This window comes from Urocitellus parryii, chromosome 3, assembly GCF_045843805.1.
Source record: "Urocitellus parryii isolate mUroPar1 chromosome 3, mUroPar1.hap1, whole genome shotgun sequence".
NCBI classification, from domain to species: domain Eukaryota; kingdom Metazoa; phylum Chordata; class Mammalia; order Rodentia; family Sciuridae; genus Urocitellus; species Urocitellus parryii.
The window spans coordinates 170882516-170907694 of NC_135533.1; the positions used below are offsets into that span (position 1 = coordinate 170882516).

The 25179-nt window shown below is 39.1% G+C and overlaps 1 protein-coding gene across 5 annotated transcripts in view; it reads left to right on the top strand.

Moving 5' to 3' along the window:
* The window catches only part of Cacna1d (calcium voltage-gated channel subunit alpha1 D), a 460416-nt gene that overhangs the window by 305739 nt on the left and 129498 nt on the right, over window positions 1–25179 (top strand). For 3 of the 5 annotated variants that reach the window (XM_026388660.2, XM_026388659.2, XM_026388663.2), the window contains exons 4-8: window positions 455–594; window positions 9044–9186; window positions 15473–15625; window positions 16130–16326; window positions 23965–24068. In XM_026388660.2, coding sequence (XP_026244445.2) covers window positions 455–594; window positions 9044–9186; window positions 15473–15625; window positions 16130–16326; window positions 23965–24068 — 737 coding nt within the window. Of the gene's footprint in view, window positions 1–454; window positions 595–9043; window positions 9187–15472; window positions 15626–16129; window positions 16327–23288; window positions 23393–23964; window positions 24069–25179 lie in introns of all 5 variants that reach the window. The other 2 variants (XM_026388662.2, XM_026388664.2) reach the window with 1 other exon arrangement.

Genomic DNA, 25179 nt, shown 5'->3' on the forward strand with positions numbered 1-25179 from the left:
ACATGAACTTAAGAGGAAGGGTCAAAACAAGCACATTTTCATTCCTTCCAGAGGACATTCTGTTCAAGGTTGCTGTTGAAATCTTTGTTGCACCCTTGTGCTTTTCTGGACCTGATTTGGCAATCTCAGGAGGAAAACAAATTTGCAAATATGTGCAAATAACAAACATGCCCGTTATGTCCTAGGCAGACTCATTGCACACGCATTAGGGCAGGTGGCAAAATGCAATCATTCAGCCTGGAATGAAAAGTGTTTTACACTTAGTTGCTTATGAGAAATTCAGTGTTAAAATGCCTTCCTGGACCAGGTGCAGTGTAATTGTTTTCTTTCTCATAATAAAACTTGGGAGAAAAATGCTTATATCTTTGAGATATTGATTCTAATCACTGTTTGTTTGTCTCTCCCACCCCACATTTGTGTGTGTGTGTGTGTGTGTGTTTCTTTCTCTTCACAGGAAAAAGTAGAATATGCCTTCCTGATTATTTTTACAGTCGAGACATTTTTGAAGATTATTGCATATGGATTATTGCTACATCCTAATGCTTATGTTAGGAATGGATGGAATTTACTGGATTTTGTTATAGTAATAGTAGGGTAAGTCCCTCTTACTTGGAGGAAATGTTTATCTGGAAAATGGGAAAGGGGTGGGACTGGGAGATGAAGAGAACACAGTCTTTTGAGGGAAGATGGTTACTCTTTTATGCCAATTATTGCACCAGGGCCTACCAGGAATGCTTCTGAGGCTGTCAGTACTGTTCTGTCCGTCTTTGAGCAGAGACTGGTTTGAAGGTTCATACTCCTACATTCAGTAACATGGTACAGAAGGGAGGCTGAGCTCCTGATATAAGATGGTTCACCTTACAAGCCTTGAACCTCCACAAATAAACCATCCTTGCTGTGGTCAGAGAAAATGAGTGGAGCTCTTAATGCTTAGCACCCTGCTAAAATTACATATACACCCCTTCATAGCAGAGGTACTCTGTTGTTTAACATCCCTTGAGCAAAGCTATTTTTTTCTGATGACTTATGGGAGAAACTGTCACATCACAATCCCATTTTAAAAACAAAACAATTGTCTGAATAATGTCAGGTATCTGGCATAAAGGGAAATAAGTTAGAAAATGCAGAGAAGCAGGTGTTTTTTCAAATTCCTGTTTCAGGAAGAAGATGCTAGTAGTTTTAGTTAGAATGTTAAAAAGTAGTGGCCTGTGTTTTCCTACTCCTTTCACACCTAGGAAAGAAATGAATCAGTTATCAAAGTCTTATTTACCCTAGCTGCTGTATGGTTTTTCCTAAAATTGTGTCTGTAGAGAAAGATTTAAAAATAGGCTATTTTCATCTCCACAACTTTGATTAGCTGCCTTTTGCATTTGTGCAAGTGATTTTTCTTTTTGATTTTCCTTTGATCATGAATCCACTGGCTTATCATTGGAGACTAATTCTACTGGATATTGGAAGAGTGGAATCAGTTTGGGGCCTGTCCTTTCAACCTAGAAAGTTACAGTGGGATCCATATGGAAGAAAGTTAGCTTTTGCAAAAACCACCAAAGCACATTAGCATCTAGGTCATCATTGCAAAGTTAGTGCATCAAAAATGAACAGTTGGCAGATATATAGAAATGATGCACTGTGTTGAAGAATGGCAAGCAGGAGCCTTGCAGGTCTCTTGGTTCTGTAATTAACCCTGTTGTACCTCACCTGCCCCTGGACTTTATGTTCAGGTAGAGAATGGAGATGTTTACCTCCATTGCTTTTACTATAATCACCTTGTCTTTCTGCCTGGAGACATTTTGTACATACCGGCGCAGCTCAAAGACATGGAACAAAGCAAACATGGTGATCTCACCAAGTTTAGGAGCCAAGAGTTCAGGACGACTGAGTACCTCAAATTTGGGAAGGGAGGGAACTCATCATAGAGGGCTTCATGAATATGCCTTCAGGTCCTCTAGAGTTTGGGCAGAAGACTAAGCTACACTTTATGTGGAGTATAGTTCCAAGAGGCCAGGCAAAGAGCACTGTTAGGAAGAGGAGAAACTGGGGAGCTATAAAGTAAATAACAACCAGAGCTGACATGGGACTGAAAGATGTTCCAGTTCTGACTAGTTGGAGTAAAAGGCCTCATTAAACACCCTGGATTTGCAGTGAGGACCTCAGTAAAACCACCAGTAGTTGTGCTAAAGCAGCTCTAGAGTGGGCATTGGCAAAATTGGGCCAAATCCTAGCCCATCTACTGCTGCTTGTTTTTATAAATAAAGTTTTAGTGTTACATAGCCATATTTATTTTTTACATCCTTGAGGTGAATAGTTTAGGTCCACAAGGGCTAAGTTATTTACTCTCTGGCCCTTTATAGAAAAAGTTTGCCATCCTGTGCTCTAGTGTAAAGATTATCTGAAACCCTTGCCAACAGTGTTTGAAAAGAAGCCTGAAAAGGAGAAGACCCGCTGCGAATACTGTAACTGCTTGACAAAACAAAATTTAGCATTCTTCAGAGGAAAAAAATGAGATCTAAATACTTGAAGTAACTCCCAAATGTCCAGCATCTAGTTAAATAAGACTGGACCCATGAAGAAATATGACTCATAATCAGGAGGAAATTCTGTCAATAGGAACAAACTCAGAAATGACAGAGATGATGGCATTAGCAAGAAAGTCATTACAATAGTATGAAAACAGCTATTTTAAATGTTTGTGACCTAAAAGAAATATATAACTATAATGAGGAAAGATGGGACAATGTAAGAACCAAATGGAATGTTAAGAGCTGAAAAATACCTCTGGAAAAAAAATTCTGAATTGCCTTAATAGCATATTAAGATACTATCAAAGAAAAAACTCAGGGAATTAGATATAGCAACTCAAAAATAATAATTAAGAGGAAAATGAACTTCACCTTGGTGACCTGTGGGAAATTATCAGATGGTTTAACTGATATATTTTAGAATCGCAGAAGGAGAGTTTTGAGGGAAGACAGAAAAAAAAATATATTTGAAGGAATGGCTTCAAATTTTCCAAATGTGATGAAAAATAAAAACTCAGAAATTAAACAAGCTCAAAATCTGCTGGGCAGACCAAACATGAAGAAAGCCACATCAAGACACGTCATAACCGTAATCAGTTTATTAAAAACCAAAGATAAAGAGAAAATCTTAAAACGGAGAAAAAGACATCACAGACTTTTTATCCGATATGGAAGCCAAAGATGATAGACATCTTTAAAGTTCTGGAGGGAAATAGTCAGACTATGGTTCTTATTCAGTAAAATATCTTCCAAGACTGAAGTCAAAATAAACTACTTTTAGACAAATCAAAGCTGAGAATTCATGACTGATAGACCTGCACCTCAAGAAATGTCAAAGTTCTTGAGACTAAAGGAAAATGACACCAGCTAGAAATGTGGATCTACACAAAACAAAGAATGCCCAAAAAGATAAATGGATGGGTACATATAAAGACTTCTTTTCTCATTTTAGAAGCTCTTTAGGAGAAAAAACGTAGAGTCTGTACCTTCTATAGAAACAATATATAACAATTCACAAAAGTCCAGAACAGAGAAATAATTGTTTTACACTCATCAAATGCTTATGCAATAGGTAGAATGATAAAATACTTGAAGACAGAGCAGGATAAGTTAACATGTAGGTTTTAAACCCTAGAGACCAAATGGCAAATTATCCTCTGTAAATCAAATCTGGTTTAAGCTTGTCCTCTTGCCCCCAGTGATAAAGTAGCTTATTTGCTACCTCTTTGGCAAGTGAAGTTTTATTGCAACTCAACCACATGTCAATGGATATTTGTTGTTTAATGGCAAAGTTATTAGTTACACCAGAGACCTTATGGCATGTAACTCCTAAAATATTGACTATCTGGCACTTTATGGGAAATTTTTTTCTTGGCACTTGCCCTAGAGAAACCACTAGAAAAAATGATGAAGTTTAGTTAATAAACCCATAGTGGAGCCTAAGTGAAATGAGGAAAAAAAAAAAAAAAAAAAACTCAGTCCAGAAATGGCAGGAAAGAGGAGGAAGAACCAAGGACAGGACAAATGGAAAACAAATAGTGAGACAGTAGATTTAAGCTCAGTGAAATCCTTATTGATATCCAGAGCTTATCATACTGTGCATGTTCAAAAACAAGACCCAACTCTTTGGTGTCTTCACACACACTAAATATAAAGACACAGTTTGAAAGTAAAAGGACAGGAAAATGTATACCATGCAAAAATTATCAAAATGAAGCCAGAATGGCTATATTACTACCTCAAAAGTAGACTTTAGAATAAGGAATATTATCAGGCATAGAGAGAAAGACTTCATAATGGTAAAAAATCATTTTATTGGGACTGGGGATATGGCTCAGTGGTAAAGAACTTGTTTGGCATGTCTGAAGCCCTGGGTTTGATTTCCCCAGCACCCTGTGCCCCCAAATCATTTCATCAGGAGAATGTAACAATCCTCATTTACATATGTCTAATAATAGAGCTTCAAAATACATAGTAAAAATTGATAGAAGCAAAAGAGGAATAGATAAATCTACAACTATAATTGTACGTCTCCATACTCTGTTGAAGTGTATTGATGGATCATGTAGACAAAAAATCACTAAGGATGTAGGGAGACTTGAACAATACCATTGACCTAATTGACTGTTAGTTTTTTTTAAACTCTTGGTTTAATAAGAGCAGAATACACATTCTTTTCATCTGTACATGGAACATTTATCAAGAGAGACAACATTCTTGGCCATAAAATAAATCTCAGAGAATTTAAAAAATTAAAACCATAGATGGATTTTCTGAATGAATGTTTCTAGATTAAAGGGCACTGTAAAAAAAGTCATGGGGATTTCTATGTACTAGCAATTGGAAATGAATATTTATAATGTTACTTTACACTAGAACCCCCCAAACTTAAACTATTTAGGCATAAATAGTCCACTAAAATGACAAAATCTTGCTGAGAGAAATTAAAGAAGATCTAAAGAAATGGAAGTACTGTGCTTACATTTTGTAAGATTCAATATTGTTAGCTTGATTTGGAAAGAAATTACACCCTATGTATTGAATCCTAATATAGATCCCAGCAGGATTTTTGTAGAAGAATGACGGTCTTATTCCAACATTTATGTGGAAATGAGAGAGACTCTATACTAGCCTAAGAAATCTTTAAAGACAAAGCTGGAACCTGACCTTAAGGCTTACTGTAAAGCTGTAGGAGTCAACATAGTATGACATTGGCATAAGGAGTTGACATAAAAATCAATGGGATAGACCCATATATTTGTGATCAATTGGTTTTAGAAAAATGTCTTTATAAGAAGAAACTGTTTTCAACAAATGGTGCTGGTAAGACTGTTCATCAATATAAAAAATTCTATTTTTACTTCAAACCATATATAATTATTACCTTAACATGGATCAGAGGCCTACTTGTGAGATTTAAAAACTATAAAATTTCTAGGAGAAAATATGGGAAAATATCTTTATATCTCAGAGTAGGCAGAAATTTCTCAGGGATACTAAGCCATAAAAAAGATAATTGAAAAATAAGACTTTTGTCAAAATTTAGAACTTTCCTTCAAAAGACAGAAGAAAGTGAAAAGCCAATTCAGAGTAGGAAAACTGTTCACAGTATCTACATCTAACAGAGGACTTGTATTCAAAATATATAAAGAATTTTTACCACTTAATAGCAAGACATAAGTGAACAACAAATTTGAATAGGTCTTCAACCCTGCCCCAAAAGAAAGGCCAACAAACTTCTGAAAAGATGAACATCATTAGTAATTTTTAAAATGTCACTTGAAACCACATGGCAACACTATGTGCCCACTAGGATTACTAAACGTAAATAGACCAAAAATATCCAACCCTAGTCAACATGTGGAGCAACTGGATCTCTCACACAATACGTCTAGAAATGGAAAGTGGTACGATCACTTAGGAAAATCTTTCCAGTTTCTTACAATATTAAACCCACCATGTGACTTTATTACTAATTCTCCTGGGTTTTTATCCAAGGCAAATGAAAACACATGTCCACAGAAAGACTATTCATAATAGAGGAAAGCTGGTTTCAAATAACCCAAATATCCCACAACAGGTGAATGATAAACTCACTATGGTTTATTTACATAGTGGAATTTTACTCCCCATAACAAGAAACAAACTACTGATAAATTTAACAACTTGGCTGAACCTAAAGAAAACATGGTAAGCAAAAGAAGATAAACAAAAAGGAGAATATACTACATGATCCTATTGTTTTAGGCTATAGAAGAGGAAAAATCTTATGTGGATAAAGAGCCAAGCTGTGGATCCTTGAGGATGGACAGAGGGAAGATGACTTCGTTGGGGAATGAGAGAGCTGTTGGAGGGGTTGGAGATAATCCACCTTGGTGGTCTTGTTTGTTACCTAGACATATGCTTTGCAGACTCACCTTATTCTGCACTATAAATGGGTATATTATTTGTAAATTAAGATAATAAACTTGATTTTAAAAGTTAAGTTACATAGGAAACTAAAGTAGAACCGGACTCATCAATCTTTTTCTCATTAAATACGAAAAACTTTAGAGCATATTATTTTTTTATCTAAAATGTACATTAAATTACAGTCCAAGAAAAAGTAGAATAAAAGTTTTTAAAAGATGAATTATGATGTGTTCATTTGAATCAAATTCCTGCTCACTAGAGTTTCCAACTACGGTCTGTATCTCAGTCCAATGGGTTTTCTGTTCCAAGTCCACAATGACCTATTATTTTTGTCAATATTCCCACTAACCAAGCATTAAGGAAGTAATGGGTATTTCTAAAATATTAGCTGTTAATAATGTGACCACAGGAGGACTCATTGGGCCTAGCAGAGCTGACGTCACTCCCTTTAAAATACAGTCTGATTCAAATCCACTTTTATCCTACTTCTCTGACTTTTCAGTAAAGAGACATTTAGGCATTCAGGCTCATCCCTTAAACTTTTGTGAAGAAGAGCATGGTGTCCTCATTCTGCAGCTACTAAGGCCGTTCTTTCTTTTTTCTTTTCCTCTTGTCTTGGGGTAAATATTATGTTCTTCTCATGTCCTTATCATTTTAGGCACTGTGTGTGTATGTATGTGTGTTTTGGTACAGTGGTAATGAGGGGAACTAGAATCACAGAATATGAGAATGGGAAGGGCAGGTTTCTGGTGTCCCTAAATCCAGACTTCTCATTTTACCTAGGGGGATACTGAGGCCCAAAGAAAGAAACTTTCCTAAACTCCTAACAGTTTCAGAACTGTTAGGTATGGAAGTTGTCCAGCCCCTTCCAGCCCAGTACAGTCCAGGAATAGCAGCTGGCTTCTTTCCTCCTCAGCCTCTTCTGCAATGGGAGAGACATTATTCACCTATTTTCAAGGCCATTGCTGAAGAACAGGGTACAAAAGAACTATAAAGTACACCCTGCAAAACACTGATACTTGAAGGCAATCTTAAGTCACCACCTGCATAAATTACTTTCCTAACCCCATGGGATGAAAATTCCTGTGGCTTCTACATTTCAGAAGATTTTGAGGTTTTTCTTCTTCCTTTTGCTTGGTTTCTGTGCGGCTATGAATTTGTTCTTGTTGAAGGAGTTCACAGTAATTTTTTTAAACTAGGCTAATGAGAAACCTATCATAAATATGATATGTTTCCCCAGTTATAACTAGGGAGAGCCTGTCGTAAGAGGCTTTGAAAAACTAAAAACAAATTATTTTACAAAGTCTTTGAAAAGGTAGATATCTGGCTTATTTTCCCTTCTGGCTGGATCTGTTGCTAATTGCTGTACTGTTATTACAACAAAGAGCTGGTCTATAAATGCCCAGAACGACATGGCTGTGCCCGATCAGGATTGTAATCAGACCACCCTGCGTTTTATGGACTTAGTGTCTTGGTGATCCAGAGGCCTGCCAGTGGTGGCAGAATTTCTCCTTTGGCTGCTAATTACACTTTAGGAACCTTTTCTTTGTTGCTGGGCCAATCATTCCTACAATCTGATTGGCCAGAGTCAATGCTATTTGCAGTGGGTAAGTTTATATTTATTCTGAAAAACGAGTAACAATTCCAAAGAATAAATATTTATTTAAAAGGGTAAAAGTAACTGTCAAATGAACAGATTGCCTGAAAATAGCTTTATCTGGGAAAAAAAAAACCTTCTGAGAGCAGGAAAAAATTCATCCTGTTTGCCAGATACAATATTATTCACATTTCAAAAGAGAATGGTATTAATCCCTTCCCTCAGGTAACTGTTTTTAGTCTTTGCACAGCTCCTTAGCATCTGTGATTTACATCATTTCCTAAATATTCCTATGAGGGTTTGGGTGGGGGTGTGTGTCAGTGACTGCTTTGAAAGTGGTATAACACATTAAGATGTGGGACTTTGAAGTCATTCATTGATTTACTCATGAAATATTTTTTGAGCACTTCCTGTATGTCAGGAGCTGTTTTAGGCACTAGGCTAGAACAGACTAAAGGAACAAAACAGTAAAAAAACAAATTATTTTACAAAGTCTTTGAAAAGACTTTGTGTCCTTATGGAACCTGCATTCTCATGGGACCAGCACACCTGGTTTCAAATGGTTGGCCACTAGTTGCGTGACATTGAACAGATTACTTGTTCCCATTGAATTTGTCTCTGCACAAGTAAAATGTTGTTGATCCCTGCTGCACAACATATGTGATGAGATGTGAAGTGCTTACGCATATCACCAGTACTCATAGATGGTGATCACCAGGATCACTGTTACTTCCATTTTGATTGGGGGCAATTCCACTTGTCATCACTGGATCCCCTGTGAGTCTCTACTTTGGTGGAGGTTAACTTGCTTAGGGATGCTCTATTGGCATGGAAACAGATGACATTAGCTCCTATCCCAAATCCTTTTAGAACAAGGAATAGGGTAAGAACCCTATTTTCTGCCTCCTTTTTACTTAGGCAGCAGCCTCCCAGAATTAGCCCTTGTTTAAAAATAACTACTATTATCATCCTATTTTGCTTCCCTGAGTGACAGACATTTCTTTCTTTCTTTCAGATTGTTTAGTGTAATTTTGGAACAATTAACCAAAGAAACAGAAGGCGGGAACCACTCCAGTGGCAAATCAGGAGGCTTTGATGTCAAAGCCCTCCGTGCCTTCCGAGTGTTACGACCACTTCGACTAGTATCAGGAGTGCCCAGTAAGCACTTTTTGTTTCCTAGAGCCAGGACTGTGCTGATCTGTTTCTTCTAGGTGGGTCCAGGATTATGAAACAGAGTGCTTTGAGGTGAGTTGCCTTGTACCCATCAGTAGCCCAGCAGCCGACCGACCATGGATGCCTTTACAGTTGACAGAACACTGTGGTTTGCACTGTCATTTTGGATCTCCAAGATAGCCCTGAAAGGGGGCATGTGGTGATTATTGTCATTCTGATTTTGTAGAAGAGAGACTCCTCTTGCAGAGAGGCTGGGTAGTGGTGGGAGACCTTGGCTTCATACATCCAGATTCCAGTGTAGTTTTCTTCTCTGATGGTATACCACCATCATCTCCCTGTTCCCAGGCCTGCCTCTCTGAAAGTGGTAGGTGATGTAGATGGAGGGTATTGGAGGACTCGCCTCGCAGCCTTTTTTCAAAGTGCGGAGCAACAGGGGGCTGGGCTTCTGGAAAATATGGATAGCCATCCTACTACTAAGAATTGTGCCTGTCCAGTTATTTTTTCCATATTTTGGTGCATTATAGTTGTACGTAACAGTGGGATTCATTGTTTTGTATTTATACATGCACATAATATAACAATATATTTTGGCCAATATTATTCCCTAGTATTTTTCCTTTTCTTTCCCTCCTGCCTCTCCCAATCCCTTTCCTCTATTCTACTTATCTCCCTTCAATTTTCATGAGATCCAAAACCCTCTCCCTGATTTTCTTCTTCAGTTTCCACAAATGAAAGAAAACATACAACCCTTGACTTTCTGAGTTTGACTTATTCCATTTAAGATAGTGTTCTCAAGTTCCACCCTTTTTATTGCAAATGACTTAATTTCATTCTTTATATGTCTGTCTAGTTCTGAGGGAAAGGGATGAATGTTTAAGCTCCCACACCAGCATACAGGGTACAGCAGGTCCTGCCTTGAAGGTGGTTGTGAGAACCTAATTAGAGAATGGAGGGAGAGCCCTAGCACCATGTCTGAAGCACAGAGGAAGTTCTCAGAGCCAGAGATAGTGGTGGTATCCACTAAGCCCTCCGTACCAGGGAGTGCCAGGCCCTGTTTTGCTTCTGGATCAGACCTCCAGGCCAGGTTGAATCATACCTGGATTGGAACAGGTGCACTGCTGCCTGGAGTTGCAGACCTCTAAGCCTTCTCTGAGAAGTATGGGGTTTGCCTCATTGTCCTTCCCTTTAGGCGGACCCCTGTATTGGGGACTTCAGAGGATAGAAGTCCTAATGCCTTTCTTAGGACTGGTGCTTCTGAGATGGTCACCTGCTCAAAACTGAAGTTAGGGATACAGGACTATAGGATGTGCCTATTTTCTACAATTCATAGTCATCGGAAGAGCACAGATTTTTTTTTCTTCTCCAGAAATTCTTCATGGAATTTTATTAAACCTGTTGGCACTCAGAATGCACCAAAAATCCTCTGGAAGAAAAAAAACCCCATAGAATTATTTCCAAATTTAACATTTTAAAGTGTAGGAAGTGGTGTTTTATGTGTACTTGTTTTTCCAGATGGTTCATTTATTTTCATTGAAAAAGATCAGCACAAGTCTGAACCACAGAACTGTCTGGAAGCAATTGAGAAAAGTAGAAATACCTTGAAAATGACTGGCTTTTTAAAGTGTAACATGATTAAATGAGAATTTCAGTGAGCAAACATGTTGTTTCCGATTTAGTTGTTATAGCTTAATCTAATTTCAAAGTAACCATGACAGCCTTTTCCCCCAAAGAGAAAAATGACAGGACTGTTGCGTGCAGACTTTTGAGGCTGTGGCTCGTGCGTGCATGAGCACCTCTGGCTGGTAAAAATTCCAGAATCCACATGGCATTATGTTGACTAGTGAGGTTTCTGCAGACGGACTAGTACTGTGCCCCTCCATACTCTGGAGAGCCAGTTTTCAACTGTATAGCTTAAATTTTTCCAAGAAACACTGCTATTTGCAACTTGATGGAAATCTGATCTCTCCCATTACAGGACAACAGGGAGAAACAGGAGGACTTTTAAACCCGTATTTTAACTGACCAAGAAGGGAACATTCATTCCTCTCATCAAACCCAAATGGATTTTTTAGGGGAAGGAGTTGGGTTCCAGGGCCATGCTCCTTCCTGTGTTGGTTGGCATCTGTGGCTTGATGATTCTTCTCTAAGTACCTGCAATCATTGAAAATGCCTAGGAATGTTTCATTATTTATACTTATCTATGAATTGTCTGCTCCCTTCAAAAGAGATTTCAGACTATTCTAGAAGACATAATTTTGTGTGCATGTTTGTATGGGAATAGTCATTAGTGAAAGGCAAGTGTATTTCAAAAGTGGTAATTCAGACGTTTGTGGAGTTCTTTACCACCCGGATTCAGTTAGCTGATCAGTGTTTACCAAATTCAAGATCATCAAAGTGGGAAAGAACTCTAAAGATACTCTGGTATGTCTGCATTTTTTTTTAAATCAGAGCTCTTTAGTTCATCCTGACAAACTTGTACATACATGGAAATCAGTTTCAGTTCATGATCCCCCCTTTCTCTCCTATCCTTCCTCCCCTCTTTCATTCTCCTTCCTCTACTTGACTTCCTTTGACTTGTGTATTAATTTACATTTGATTGGTTCTTTATATTATCCTGTCCTTTCATCCCCCTTTCCTTTATTTTACTCTAGATTCTGCATATAAAAGAAAATATTTGACCTTTGAGCTCCTGAATTTACCTTAATTCTTTAGAACCATATTCTCCATTTCCATCCATTTACCGGCAAATGCCATAATCTCATCCTTTTTTATAGCCGAGTAGAGCTCCATTGTATATAAATGCCACAGTTTCTTAATCCATTCATCTATTGACAGGCATCTGGATTGATTTCATATTTTAGCTATTGTGAATTAAGCTGCTCTAAACTTTGAGGTAGCTATATTGTTGTAGTATGCTGATTTTAGATCTTTGGGGAAAATACCAATGAGTGGGATAGCTGGTCATATTGGTGGTTCCATCCCTATTTTTTTGAGGAGTCTCCATACTGCTTTCCAGATTGGTTGTACTAGGCAACAGTCCCACCAGGAACATACAAGTGTACCTTTTCCCCACATCTCACCAGCATTTATTATTGTTCATATTCTTGATCATTGCCATTCTGATTGGAGTAAGAAAAAAATCTTAGTGCAATTTTGATTTACATTTCCCTAATTATGCTAGAGATGCTGAACATTTTTTCATGGATTTGGTCATTTGTGTTTCTTCTTTCAGAAGTTTCTATTTAGTTCTTTTGTCCATTAATTGATTTGGGTTATTTGGGTTTTTTTTGTGTGTGTTTTAGGTGTTTTTTGAGTTCTTTGTATATTCTGGATATCAATCCCCTATCAGAGGAGTAGCTGGCCAAGATTTTCTCCCATTCTGTGGGCTCTCTTATGCTCTTAATCATTTCCTTTTCAGTTTGATGGCATCCCACTTATTGAATTCTTGGTTTTATTTCTTGTGCTTTTGGAGTCTTACTAAGGAAGCCAGTGCCAGCACTTACATGATGAAGTGTTGGCCCTATGTTTTCTTTTAGCAGTTGTAGAGTTTGATATAATTCCTACGTCTTTGATCCCTTTCAATTCGAGTTTTGTTCAGGATCAGAGAGAGCAGTCTCTTAATTTTTCTACATATAGTTATCCAGTTTTCTAAGCATCATCTGTTAAAAAAGTCTCTTTTCTCTGCATCTTCTTTTAAATAAGCAAGCCAAGGCCTGTCAAGAGGTGGTGACTAGAGGTTCTCAAGCTGGTGGGCAGCTGCACAAGGCCAGCACCACATCCCCTCATTCTTGGCCTGGCAATTCATTCTACTCCTTCTCATACCTCCTTGATTAGAGTCCCATGAGATCTACTGTACATGTTGATTATGTCCAAAGGAACTGAATATAAAGTTCATATACTTGTTCACATTAAGGTACAACTCTATCATCTCATAAATTGGGCCAATCTGAAATACAGTTGTTACACTAAATATAAAAATGTTCGTGAAGCATATAGTTTCCATAATCTTGAAAAGCTAACTGATGGATGATTTAGGATGACCTATCCATGTCCCCCACGCACCCCCCCCCAAAAAAAAAAAAAACGGATAAAAAATCTGGGGCTGGGGATGTGGCTCAAGCGGTAGTGCGCTTGCCTGGCATGTGTGTGGCCGGGGTTTGATCCTCAGCACCACATACAAAGATGTTGTGTCTGCCAAAAACTAAAAAATAAATATTAAAAAATTTTTCTCTCTCTCTCTCTCTAAAAAAAATAAATAAATAAATCTGTCCACATAGTTAATTTTTTAAAAAAATATTCTTTTAGTTGTAGATGGAGACAATACTTTTATTTGTTAATTTATTTTTACGTGGTGCTGAGGATCGAACCTAGGGCCTCACACTTGCAAGGCAAGCTCACTACACTGAGCCCGAACCCCAGCCCCTCCACATAGTTTCGAGCCAATGTTTTTCATGCCCCTCCATTTAATTCCTTTTAGGATGCAAAAATATTGAAAATCATACTACTTGTCATATTTCCCCCCAAATAAACATTTAAACATTTAAAGGTAGCACTGAGTATTGTATTGTATTGAAGGCTTTAGAAAGACAGGGTCTTTCTGGATGTGAAACCCTCTTGTCAATCTTCCCTCCCTGACCTTCCCACTCCCCTGACTTTTCCCAATGCTATTTGTAATGGCAAACTTTTGTTTTTATTGCTGGTAAATATTCTCTTTCCTTTGCTTATTCTGACTTTTAATTTACTTACCTTTAGTACATCAGTGTCTTATATTCTTTCTTTGAATAGGTATTAGGAAACTAAGAATATACTAGAAAAGGGGCAGTTTGAGAAAAGAGAGACAATGGGACAAGGAGAAAAGAAAAACACAGCAGAATTTGAGATCATGGGTGTTGGAGAACGCTGGACCAGTTACCAGGGAGCCAGGAAGCCTGGTTCTAGTGTGGGTTCTGATTCCTGCTGTCCTTCTCCCAATCCCCCACCAACCTTCTTCATCATTCCCATCTCTTCCTTGGCAGCTGGACCTGCACGGTTGCTCTGTGCAACGCCTGTCTCTCTCCTTTATCAAGCTCACATTTGGGCTATAGGACACTTGCACCTTAATGTTATGCCAAGTGTTCAAACTGGACAGATCTAAAGTCACTCTTGTTCCTCTGCCTCCTGGCCTTTGTCCCTAATTCCGAAAGATCCTTCTTTTGAAACACTTGTTTTTGTTTTGGATGTTGGGATTTGCTTTGTTACCCTGGCTTAGATATTCAGAGTGCCACCAAGTGCCTTTCTTTAATTCCATCTGACTGTTCAGTTCTGGTCTCATCCTGATCCTCATTCTAACCTACCTGGGAGTCCCGGCACTCTTGAAATACTTCTTGCCTGTCTCACCTGCTGCTGTCCTGTTCATCTTTATGAGGAAGCTATCTTTTGCTGATGGACTAAAGTCTGGCTCCATAACCCAAATTCAAAACTCAGAGTGATATGGCTGCAATCTTCTTCTCTTTCCTGATGTTCTTTCCTACTACATGATCACTGATCAAAACTTGCCCCAGGGCTGGGGTGCTGGCTCAGTGGTAGAGCACTCGCCTAGCATGCACCCTAGCATACAAGAGGCACTGGGTTCGATCCTCAGCACTACATAAATGTGAAATAAAGATACTGTGTGCACCTAAAACCTAAATAAATAAATATTTTTTAAAAAACCTCACCCCAAACCTACATTGTGCTCATTCCTGCTGTGCTACTCTTGGTACTGCGTTCTCACTCCATGCCCATCTGTGGAAATCCATCCTACTCACCCTGTAGGCCCTGTTAGGAGTTGTCTTCCCTCACCCTACTCAAGGGCAATGTCTTTCATCTCTTTTTAATTTTAACCATTTAATATGCTCATAGCATCTGTGTGCTACCTGAGAATAATTTGTATAATATTCTTATATTTCCTTCTAGAACATAACCTTGAGACACTTTATGTAATATCTTTTCATATCATCCAAAGCACTAACCTTTATTTTGCACATGGTAGATGGTCAAGGAGTTTTGTTGAATGGATAAATAATGTATAAATAAATAAATGAATGAGTGACATCAGCAGTCCTTCTCAAGCTTTAGTTTTTCCTTCCTGATAGGCAGTTGGATTAGATGATCTGTAATTCTCCTCTTCAGCTCACCTTCCATCCAGTTTTATTACTATACATCTTAAACAGAGCAAGTATTATTAGGAATCATATATGTGCCTCATCTGAATTGTCTTCCTGGCTCACAAACTGATTTTTCTCTTTCCCAGGTTTACAAGTTGTCCTGAACTCCATTATAAAAGCCATGGTTCCCCTCCTTCACATAGCCCTTTTGGTATTATTTGTAATCATAATCTATGCTATTATAGGATTGGAACTTTTTATTGGAAAAATGCACAAAACATGTTTTTTTGCTGACTCAGGTAAGAACTGAAAATGGTAACTAATCTAACTTTTAAAAGTTTTGATTTCCGCAATAAGCAACGTTTGGTTTTAGAAAAAATAAAAAATAAAAAAATGTGAGAAGGGTATTTCTTGATGCCAAATATACCAGCAAGTCTGTTGAGCTAGTTCTTAGTGTGAATTATGTTAAGAATGAATGAGAACTTAATCTCCTTTCCATTCTGATTTCCTGTGTAATGTGTCCTAGCAAACAAGATAAGGGACCTCCATGAGCCAAACCAATAACATTGTGATCTGTAAGCTCAGGAAAGAACTGTAAGATTGAGTACAGAGTGAAGAGTAGTGGATTGTGATGAGAGGAAATGGCAAATTCCATTGAGGAAGAAGTATTCAAAATGGCCTTGAAGGGCAACTAGGATTCTGAGACGGCATGAGTGGGAGATGGGGTGTTCTGGGCTTTAGCATGTCTTCTGGGCTTGGATGTTCCTCTCCCAAGTGTGGCATATCCTGCTTTGTCTTTACAGATATCGTAGCTGAAGAGGACCCAGCTCCATGTGCGTTCTCAGGGAATGGACGCCAGTGTACCGCCAATGGCACGGAATGTAGGAGTGGCTGGGTTGGCCCAAATGGAGGCATCACCAATTTTGATAACTTTGCCTTTGCCATGCTCACTGTGTTTCAGTGTATCACCATGGAGGGCTGGACAGATGTGCTGTACTGGGTAAGCCACTTGAGGAGAGAGTTTATTCTTTCCTTGGATAGATGCTTCCTTAGTGAGAGATGGCTGAAAAAGAAACTCTGGAAGTCAGTTATTGGGGAAGGGAATTAGACCTTGCTTTCACTCATTGAGTCTCTTCATTCTGCTCCCTTAGGGTTAAGTTCTTGAAGGCTTCTGCGTATTATTGGCTTCTGGCCTTCTAGTCTTCCCCTTCCCCAGTGCTGCTTGGAGAATTGTTGCTGATTGCCCAGTTCCCTGTGGGAGGAACTTCAGGTGGTCAGGGCTGTTCTGATTAAACTCTTGAGAGCCAGAGTGTGGTTTCTCACTCAACTTCCACAGTCTGAAACTGAGTTTTCATACATAAAGGCAGATTATTTTACTAGATTCCAAAGGGATGATAATTTGGATCCCTTTCATACTTTTCATAGCTCAGTACAACCTTTACCCAGCACAAGTTTTTCCCATCATAATTTCTTTTTTATAATGTTCCCATTAATATAAGTCAGCCCAGCACAAGTCCTTAGTTCTTTCTATCTCTTAGGGGTTATAGAACTCTGGTAGGGCAGAAAAGGTGTCAAACTACCAAGGCTGGTAGTCTCATCCAACAGCTGGACATTCTTTCAATGACTAGGGTCTGATTCCTTTTGTTACTGACACTATGAATGAAGTACAGTAGTATTATAAACTCCTTGGCTGAGTTTGTTTATTGGTAGAATTTTTCAGGGGGGGAGGTGGTGGTACCAGGGGTTGAACTAAGGGGCACTAGGCCAATGAGCCCCACATTCCCAGCCCTATTATGTATTTTATTTAGAGACAGGGTCTCATTGAGTTGCTTAGTGCCTTTCTTTTGCTGAGGATGGTTTTGAACTCACCATCCTCCTGCCTCAGCCTACTGAGCTGCTGGATTATAAGCATGTGCTACAGTGCCAGGCTTATTGGTAGAATTGAAAACCTCACAGAAGTTTAGATATTCTTTCCTGCTAAATAAGAGTCACTGGGAAAAAAATAGCTAACATATAGATTTGGAGCCTAAATCCCAGTCCAGTTGTGGTTAACTAGAATTCCAATAATGAATTGTTAAAAGGAAATTAGTAGTGAAGTACTTCTTGAATTGATGGCTTCTTGTTAGAAGGCCTACAAATTGAGAAGTATCGTCTCATAGTTTCCAAATCTAAACTTGATAGGATTTTATATTATTTTTTTTACTCTATAACTTTAAGGACACATAATGGTTATACATAGGTTTTGTTTCCCTTCATTGGTGGGCTCTATGCTTGCCAGGTTATAGAAACCCCTATACAGTCGACCCTCTGTATCCATGGGTTCCACATCCACAGGTCTCACATCTCCACATCCAGCCAACTGCAGACTTAAAATATTTGGGAATGAAAAAGATTGCACCTCTACTGAATATGTGCAACCTTTTTCTCTATCCATAAATAATGCAGTTAAATGACATCACATTTATAGTGTATTAAGAATCAAAAGTAATCTAGAGATGATTGAAAGTACATGGGAGGAGGATGTGTGTAGGTCATATGCAGTGCATTGCCATTTTATGTAAGGGACTTGAGCATCTGTGGATTTTGGTATTGAAGGGTCTGTGTCCTGGAATCAACCCCCTGCAGATACTGAGGGACGACTGTATGTTCAATGTTAGGCAAGGCATGTTTTTACCTTTAGTGTCCAAAGTGTGAGTCTAGTTTGGTAAGGCTTATGTATCAACAACATGTTATATCTTGTTTCTCCTCCTTCCCATCATTTTTATGATTGTTATGGGGGATGGGGAAGAGAAAGAGTGAGAGTGAGTTTGTGTGCTTCTGTGTGAGTCAATATGCACATCTGTTAATTATATTTGTAAGACAAGGCCTTTTCATGAAAAGGAAACCAGGTGGGATATTATATTGGATGAGCTTAGATCATGGCCAGGCACAGGGACTCCTCAGGTCAGATAAAGTGTTTGTTTTTATGCCTGTCTCCTAAATTGCAAATCCCACTCAAAGTGAGGCCTCAATCCATCTTTCCATTAAGTTTCTGATAAACAGAAAAAGAATCATCCAAATTGCCCAAACTCTTTTTTTTAAAATTTTTTAGTTGTAGTTTAACACAATACCTTAATTTTATTTATTTATTTTTATGTGGTGCTGAGGCTTGAACCCAGGGCCTCACACATGCTAGGCAAGTGCTCTCCCACTCAAGCCACAACCCCAGCCCAAATTGCCCAAACTCTGACCCATTCCCCCAAACAGTACAGAAAGCAACATTCTGAATTTTTTTAAAAAAAATAAAAATCTGATTCCCCTCAGATTTGTTTTACTCTTTATTGTTATGGATGAATTGTCAACTGCTGATCCAACATGCCTGGACTAATGAATAATATTACACTTTGTTACATTTCTACATGATGATTCCCTCACAGTTGTCCTGTTACCAAGCAGTGAAAACTCTGGGAACGTGTGATTAAAAGAGAAAACTCCTCCCCCAAACAAGTTTCCATTTGCTTTCTAGAGAACTTTTAAGTATCACCTAGGATGATGATATAATTATCTTTATTGTTAGTATGACAATCACATAGTTAATAATTTGACAACATAATTACATTCTCTATGAATTACATAGCCTCTTTATTCTGATGGAGGAGCTTAAGTAATTCCTAAACATTACATCAATCTATATTCCTTTATAGAAGGTCTGAGATCTTGTAGCTGGAGAGAGTGGGATATAGGGATATCACTGTATATTCCCAGGGTCTTCTAGCTGTTTTTTTTCTTTGTCTAAAGTATGGATATGCAAACATTTTTATAAAGGGCCACGTAGTAAATATGTTTGGCCTTGCAGGCCGTGAGGTCCCTGTTGGAATTATTTAGATCTGCTGTTGGAGCTCAAGACCAGCCACAGACAATATACAAAGAAGTAGGTATGGCACTATTCCACCTAGATGTCATTTATGGACCCTGAAATTTAAATTTCATATGACATTTTATGTGTTATGAGATAATCTTTTTTTGCCATGCCCCCCGACATTTAAAAATGTAACAGCTACTTGAAGGTCATATAAAAGCAGGCAGCAGCTAGATTTGACCTTTGGGTTATAGTTTGGGGACCCCCTAGTCTATACTAGAACCCAGTAGTCCTTTTTTAAAAATATTTTAGTTGTAGTTGGACATAATAACTATTTATTTATTTATTTATTTTTATGTGGGTGCTGATATAGAACCCAGTGCCTCACACATGGTAGGCAAGCGCTCTACCACAGAGCCACAACCCCAGGCGCCCCAGTAGTCTTTTCTTGGCTTTTTTCTACTTGTCAGCAGTTTGTGAATCCTTCCAAAACACTAGGGGGCAGCTAAGTAATGTCTTCCAGAGTGTTCTCTAAGATCTTACTCTCTGAAACACATCAGAATTATTTTTAATTACTTGTTGATTGCATTTATTAACCCATCATAGAGATAGGCAGGAGCCAAGGAACCAAGCCTTCCTAATATTTTATGGGCCACATTCAGCTGGAAACCCACACAGCTGTGTTTTAGAACAGAACATCCCTGTTCCAGCACAGAGCAGGTGCTCATCAAATGAAAGTGACTGTTGCCACACTTCAAGAGGTCCAGGTTTACTGCCTCATTAGTGTAGATGGACCATGTCTGAATATCTATTTTTAATCCATGAATAGGGCATAAAAGGAATATCTTGGGTAACAAAGGAGATTGCATTTTAAATAATTGCAAGCAAATTTCACAATCCTTTAGGTATTTGAATATGGTGGACAAAGTCTTTGTGGGGGAATGTTTTATATCTAGTCAAGTTTACATTCAGTCAGTATTCTCAAGCTAGTTAATGCTGTAATTCTCTATAGTGTCTGGCAAATGGCTGGCAGGGTCTTGAGAAGAGCAGTATGTCCCATATGCAGAAAGGCACACCTAGGACAGAATTATTTGGAAGCATGGATAGTAAAATCATCGACTTCTGGTGGAAAAATAATTATTGTAGTGCTTTTTTTAAAAAAAAAAAACAAAGTGAGCTATATAAACCTAACTAAAGTGTTGTTTGACTTACATATATATTGCCCATAAAAACGGTAGGGCATAGTGCCGACAAGAGTATTGAGGCTGGATGAGGCTGGTTGTGTGACCTTGGGCAGGTTACTGAACCTCTCTGGACTTTAACTTCCTTATCTATAAGGTAAAGAATTAGAATGGCATGTGTTCCTTTTTTTCTTCTTTAACTTAGAGGAAATATTTTTCAATGTAGAAAATTAATTTTGAAAGTATTGGTTTCAGGAGAGAGCTATTCATCTAAGCCATTGATGGCCTCTTATCTGAGCACTGAGCTCTTTCCTCAATGGTACACTTATGGAGGTGCCCGTTGCCCGATTCTAATAGGAAGCTCATGGTCAACTGACAGTGTCCTTCATTTGAAGCACCTGGGAAATTCCTGTCCAGGTCATCAGTCAAGGCCTTGCCTTTCTCATATTTCATGCCTGAGGAACTACAAGCAGTGGATGAAGTTTCCAGTAGTGTTTTCAACAGTTAGAGAAAACAAAAGGCCTTAAATTGGCCTTCAATTTAAGACAAGAATGTTGAATTTAGCCTCTAAAATGAGAGAGAGCTGAATCTAAATAGAAAACTATTTCTTGGAGCCCAGGATAAATCAAAGACCTTTAGCTTATGTGAGTTTCTCCACTAATTTTTTTTTTAAATATTTTGTTTTAGTTGTAGTTGGACCCAATACCTTTATTTTAAATTTTTTTTAATGTGGTGCTGAGGATCAAATCCAGTGCCCCTGCAAGTGCTAGGCTAGTGCTCTGCCACTGAGCCACAACCCTAGTCCCAGTTTCTCCACTATTGATAAAGATTATGCACAGTCTGAAGTACACTCTCTGTCTTCACATGGGTATTTTGGGGGGAACAGCTTGGCAGTTCTGATTTTTTTTTCCCAATGTGTATGGTAAGGTCTAAGAAATACTTGGCTCAGAAAGGGACTCAGTAGAGAAGGTTTAGTTGGGAGAAAGACAGGCCCTTAGAGCGTAAGTTATGTCTTCTTGTCCCCTTTCTGGCAGAGAGCTAGTCTCCTGTGGCTATTGTTTCGCTGCAGCTTGCCCTCAGCTGTCACTCCAGGTGATACTTCTAATTTGATCAAATGCCAATCTGCTGAGCACCTACTCTCAAGAAATGAAAAAGGAATTTAATTTCTTTAAAGAAAAATTTCCCTTCCAAGTAGAGTAAACAACGGTTACTAGAGTCATACTCTGGGACACCAGACTGAAGTCTAAAGGAGTACTGGAGAAGCAGATGGCCCTGGTCAGCTTACACTGGCAGAGTGGTAGAAGAGTGAGGTTTCCTAATGGAGCCCTGCACTTGTACATCCTCCCCTTCCCCCATATAACACTCTCCTCTGCCACATGCACCTCTGTTTCAACAGAAGAAAACAGGCCCAGAGAGAATCTGTCACAAGTATTGATTTGAGACTATGCTCTGGCCACCCCACCAGGCAGCCTGTTTCTTCTACACACATGGGTTTTTAAATAAGTTTAGTGGCGTAGTTGCTTTGGGAGAATTACCCTCTGCCTTCCTGCTGAAATTAGTTTATCCAACTTAATTAGATCAACAATTGCAGCCACAGCCCTGGCTCATTCATTACTCTAATTGCCAGTATAAGATGTGCAGACTGATATGAGTTCTATTAAGCACATCAATTTTCATGTGGCCAAACAGGTGTTTCACAGGGGATTTAATGCCCTCTCCCTAGGCTTCAGCAACAGATGGTAGGTGATTTTTTTTTTTTTTATGTTCTCTTTTCCTGTTTGGCTTCTGCATGAGGCAAACATTGTGAAATGCATGAGCCTTATTCTATAAAGCTAAAGCCGGGAGCCAGATAAGGTACAAGAAGGCACAGGCTTAAACACCCTAAGGGCTGATCCCTGCAGGGCAGGAGAGATCACCCAGATTCTTCATTGGCTGAGGATTCTGGATGTGCCAGAAGGGTCAGACCTGGGGTATTCCATTCTGTCTCCTGACTGGTCTTTAACACCTCCTGCTTTGGAGAGATGTTTGCCCAATTTAACACCAACCTGTGCTGTTGGAAAATTCCATCCAGCTGTGATCCTTAAAGCACCTGTCTGCTCCAGTGTGAAAGCTGCTCACTACCAAACCTCCCCTGGGAGGGTCTGACAAAAGCTACGCCCAAATATGCACGCAGCTTGAGCTTGTCTAGATGTAGGGTTGACAGGTTCTTCTGGCAGAGCCCTTCTTCACATCTCTACTTGGTCATCTCACAGCTGGGGCCATTATGGGAGGTCATCTAGGTTAAAGCCGGCATCCTTATGTGAGTGAAAGTGAGAAAAATCTTGTTCCTTAAGTGACCCCTGAATATGTGTCAGCTTACTGGCCTCTGAAATGTTTTCTCTTTTTTGCATTCATTTAGTTATATTTCTACTCACTGATTATAGATAAGCCAGATTTAAGGTTAGATTTTCTTGGATAGGTTGACTTCTGCTAGAAGCTTATCATTTTAGGAGATTTATTTTTTTGAAAAAGCATTTATAGAGTCAAATATTGTAAGTTTGTCTCTATAATGAAGACTTTTCCACCATCACAAATTTTAAAAGTAAAGTTAATACTATCAGCTCCACAGAGCAGAAAACAGATTCCAGCTAAGTGCTACTTTTGCTTAGTGAGGCAGTTTCCTGCAAGAAAGGGCCAAATCCCAATTGATTTCCCTACCTGGGACCATGATGTGCTAGTATCTGGCCTCAAAGCCTCAGTCACTCTTCCTGTGTGTGGGTGCACGTGCTTGTGTGTGTATGTGTGCTAGGAATATGCAATGAATGTACATTGGCTGCTGTCTCTGATTTCAGTCTAAGTAAATGTTTTATTTAAATGTATAGAATGCTCTCTCTAATGTGACCCTCTTTCCTTATTAGATTCTCCTATTAATCCACTCCTATGAGACCATCTTATTTCTTGCAGATGAATGATGCTATGGGATTTGAATTGCCCTGGGTGTATTTTGTCAGTCTCGTCATCTTTGGGTCATTTTTCGTACTAAATCTTGTACTTGGTGTATTGAGCGGGTAAGCTACACCTCTTTCATCTTGAAAGCAGAGTCCTGAGGACAGTTGCCAAGACCACACAGGCTTTGCTAGAGGGGGCCTCCGAGTGGGTGCCAAATGCTTCATGTCTGGTTTGAGATGCTCTCTTTTCTGCTGAGGCTTCCCAGATCAAGGGGTTTCCTGGAACCTCACCAGTCTTTGTGAAAGAAAGCTATAGAATAATTATTGACCAGAAATTAATCAACGTTGTTACTTGGGATTTAAACAGTTTCCATGGCTTGCCCTTTTGACTCTCCTAAAATGAGATACGTTTGTAATTGCTTTCTTGGTCTGGATCCAAATTTAATGCACATTAATTGGTACAAAACTTTAGCTAAGTGAGCTGGTCTGGGAAGACTTTTAGTAGGCCCCATTTGTAGATTTAGCAATAGAACTTGTCTTTATTGGAAGAAAAAGATGGAATTACCTAGGCCCAGTCCCTATACTATGAGCACTAACCTTCAGCCAAAGCACTGAGTGGTCTGACAGCTGCAACTGGGGCTCTGCTCTTTAGTAAATGGATAACTGATAACTGATCTCCTTACATTTTACAGGTAAATGATGCGATAGGATGGGAATGGCCATGGGTGTATTTTGTTAGTCTGATCATCCTTGGCTCATTTTTCGTCCTTAACCTGGTTCTTGGTGTCCTTAGTGGGTAAGCAGTTGGATCCATGTCGCACACTCTCCTGCTGCCATGTGTGAGGCGGCTCTGTGTGTCTCCCAGCTGCTCTCTGATGGCTTTTCTGCATGCATTTGGACTCTGATGTTCCCTCAGTGTGTTGCTTTTGAATTGAACTGTGATTCTTTCTGCCTGTATCTGTCTGTGAGATTCTATGTTTCTGATGCTTGCCAAACACTGTTAATTTAATGAAAATGTAACCCTGAAGCATTAGTATGAGAGTGTGTGGAGATTGATTACAAGTGAGGAAAAGGCCGCCCAGCCTGGTCTCCCCCAGGAAGACCTTTGTCTCTTGTGGTTTACTTTCCATTAGCATATAACAGGGTGTTTTAGTAGTCACCCTCAGGGCATTATAAATGGTGGTGCTTCAGATTTTGTTGTGAAGGAGAAATGCACAAATACCCATCAGTTTACAAGCCTTAGGATCCTTTATTAGCTTGCTGTCACCATGAGTATTGTCTCTCTGATTCATTTCTAATCAGACTATGGAGTATCTTTCCTTAAGGCAGAATGACAAACTTGCTCACATACATTTCCAGTGGCCTCATAATGATCCTTCTCATTCAGTCATCATTTTTTAATTTTCTCTTTGTTTACCACCTTGCCTCTGGATTGACTCCATATTACAGGGCTTGGGGGAGACTGGCTTGGAAAGGGTCTGCTGGTATTGCAAGGCCCTTTCCTGCCTGTGGTTGGGATGCTATCCCAGAGCCCCTGTGGGCAGCTATCTATCTCACCATTCCTCAGGTGCTCCAGATAAAGGAGCCACAGGCTACCTAGACTCTCTGAGGTAGTTTCAGCATGCAGCCATTGTGGTGGGAGGTGCCCGGGTCTCCTGGAGGAACTTTTGTTGCTGCACTGGGCCCAGACATCCTCAGGAAATAGTGTTGATGGGCTTGAGTCCAAGAAAGTTTATGTGCTCCTGACTCACCTCATGTTGCTCTTTCCAACATTGTACCTTGGGGACATGATGTTTTCATGTTAGTAAGGAGGACTTTCTTATGTTTTTTGAAAATTGACTGCCTTTTGCAGAGCAGAGAGTGGAGCTTAGTTATCCAACTCAGCTTGCTTTCTTCGCTTTCCCTTA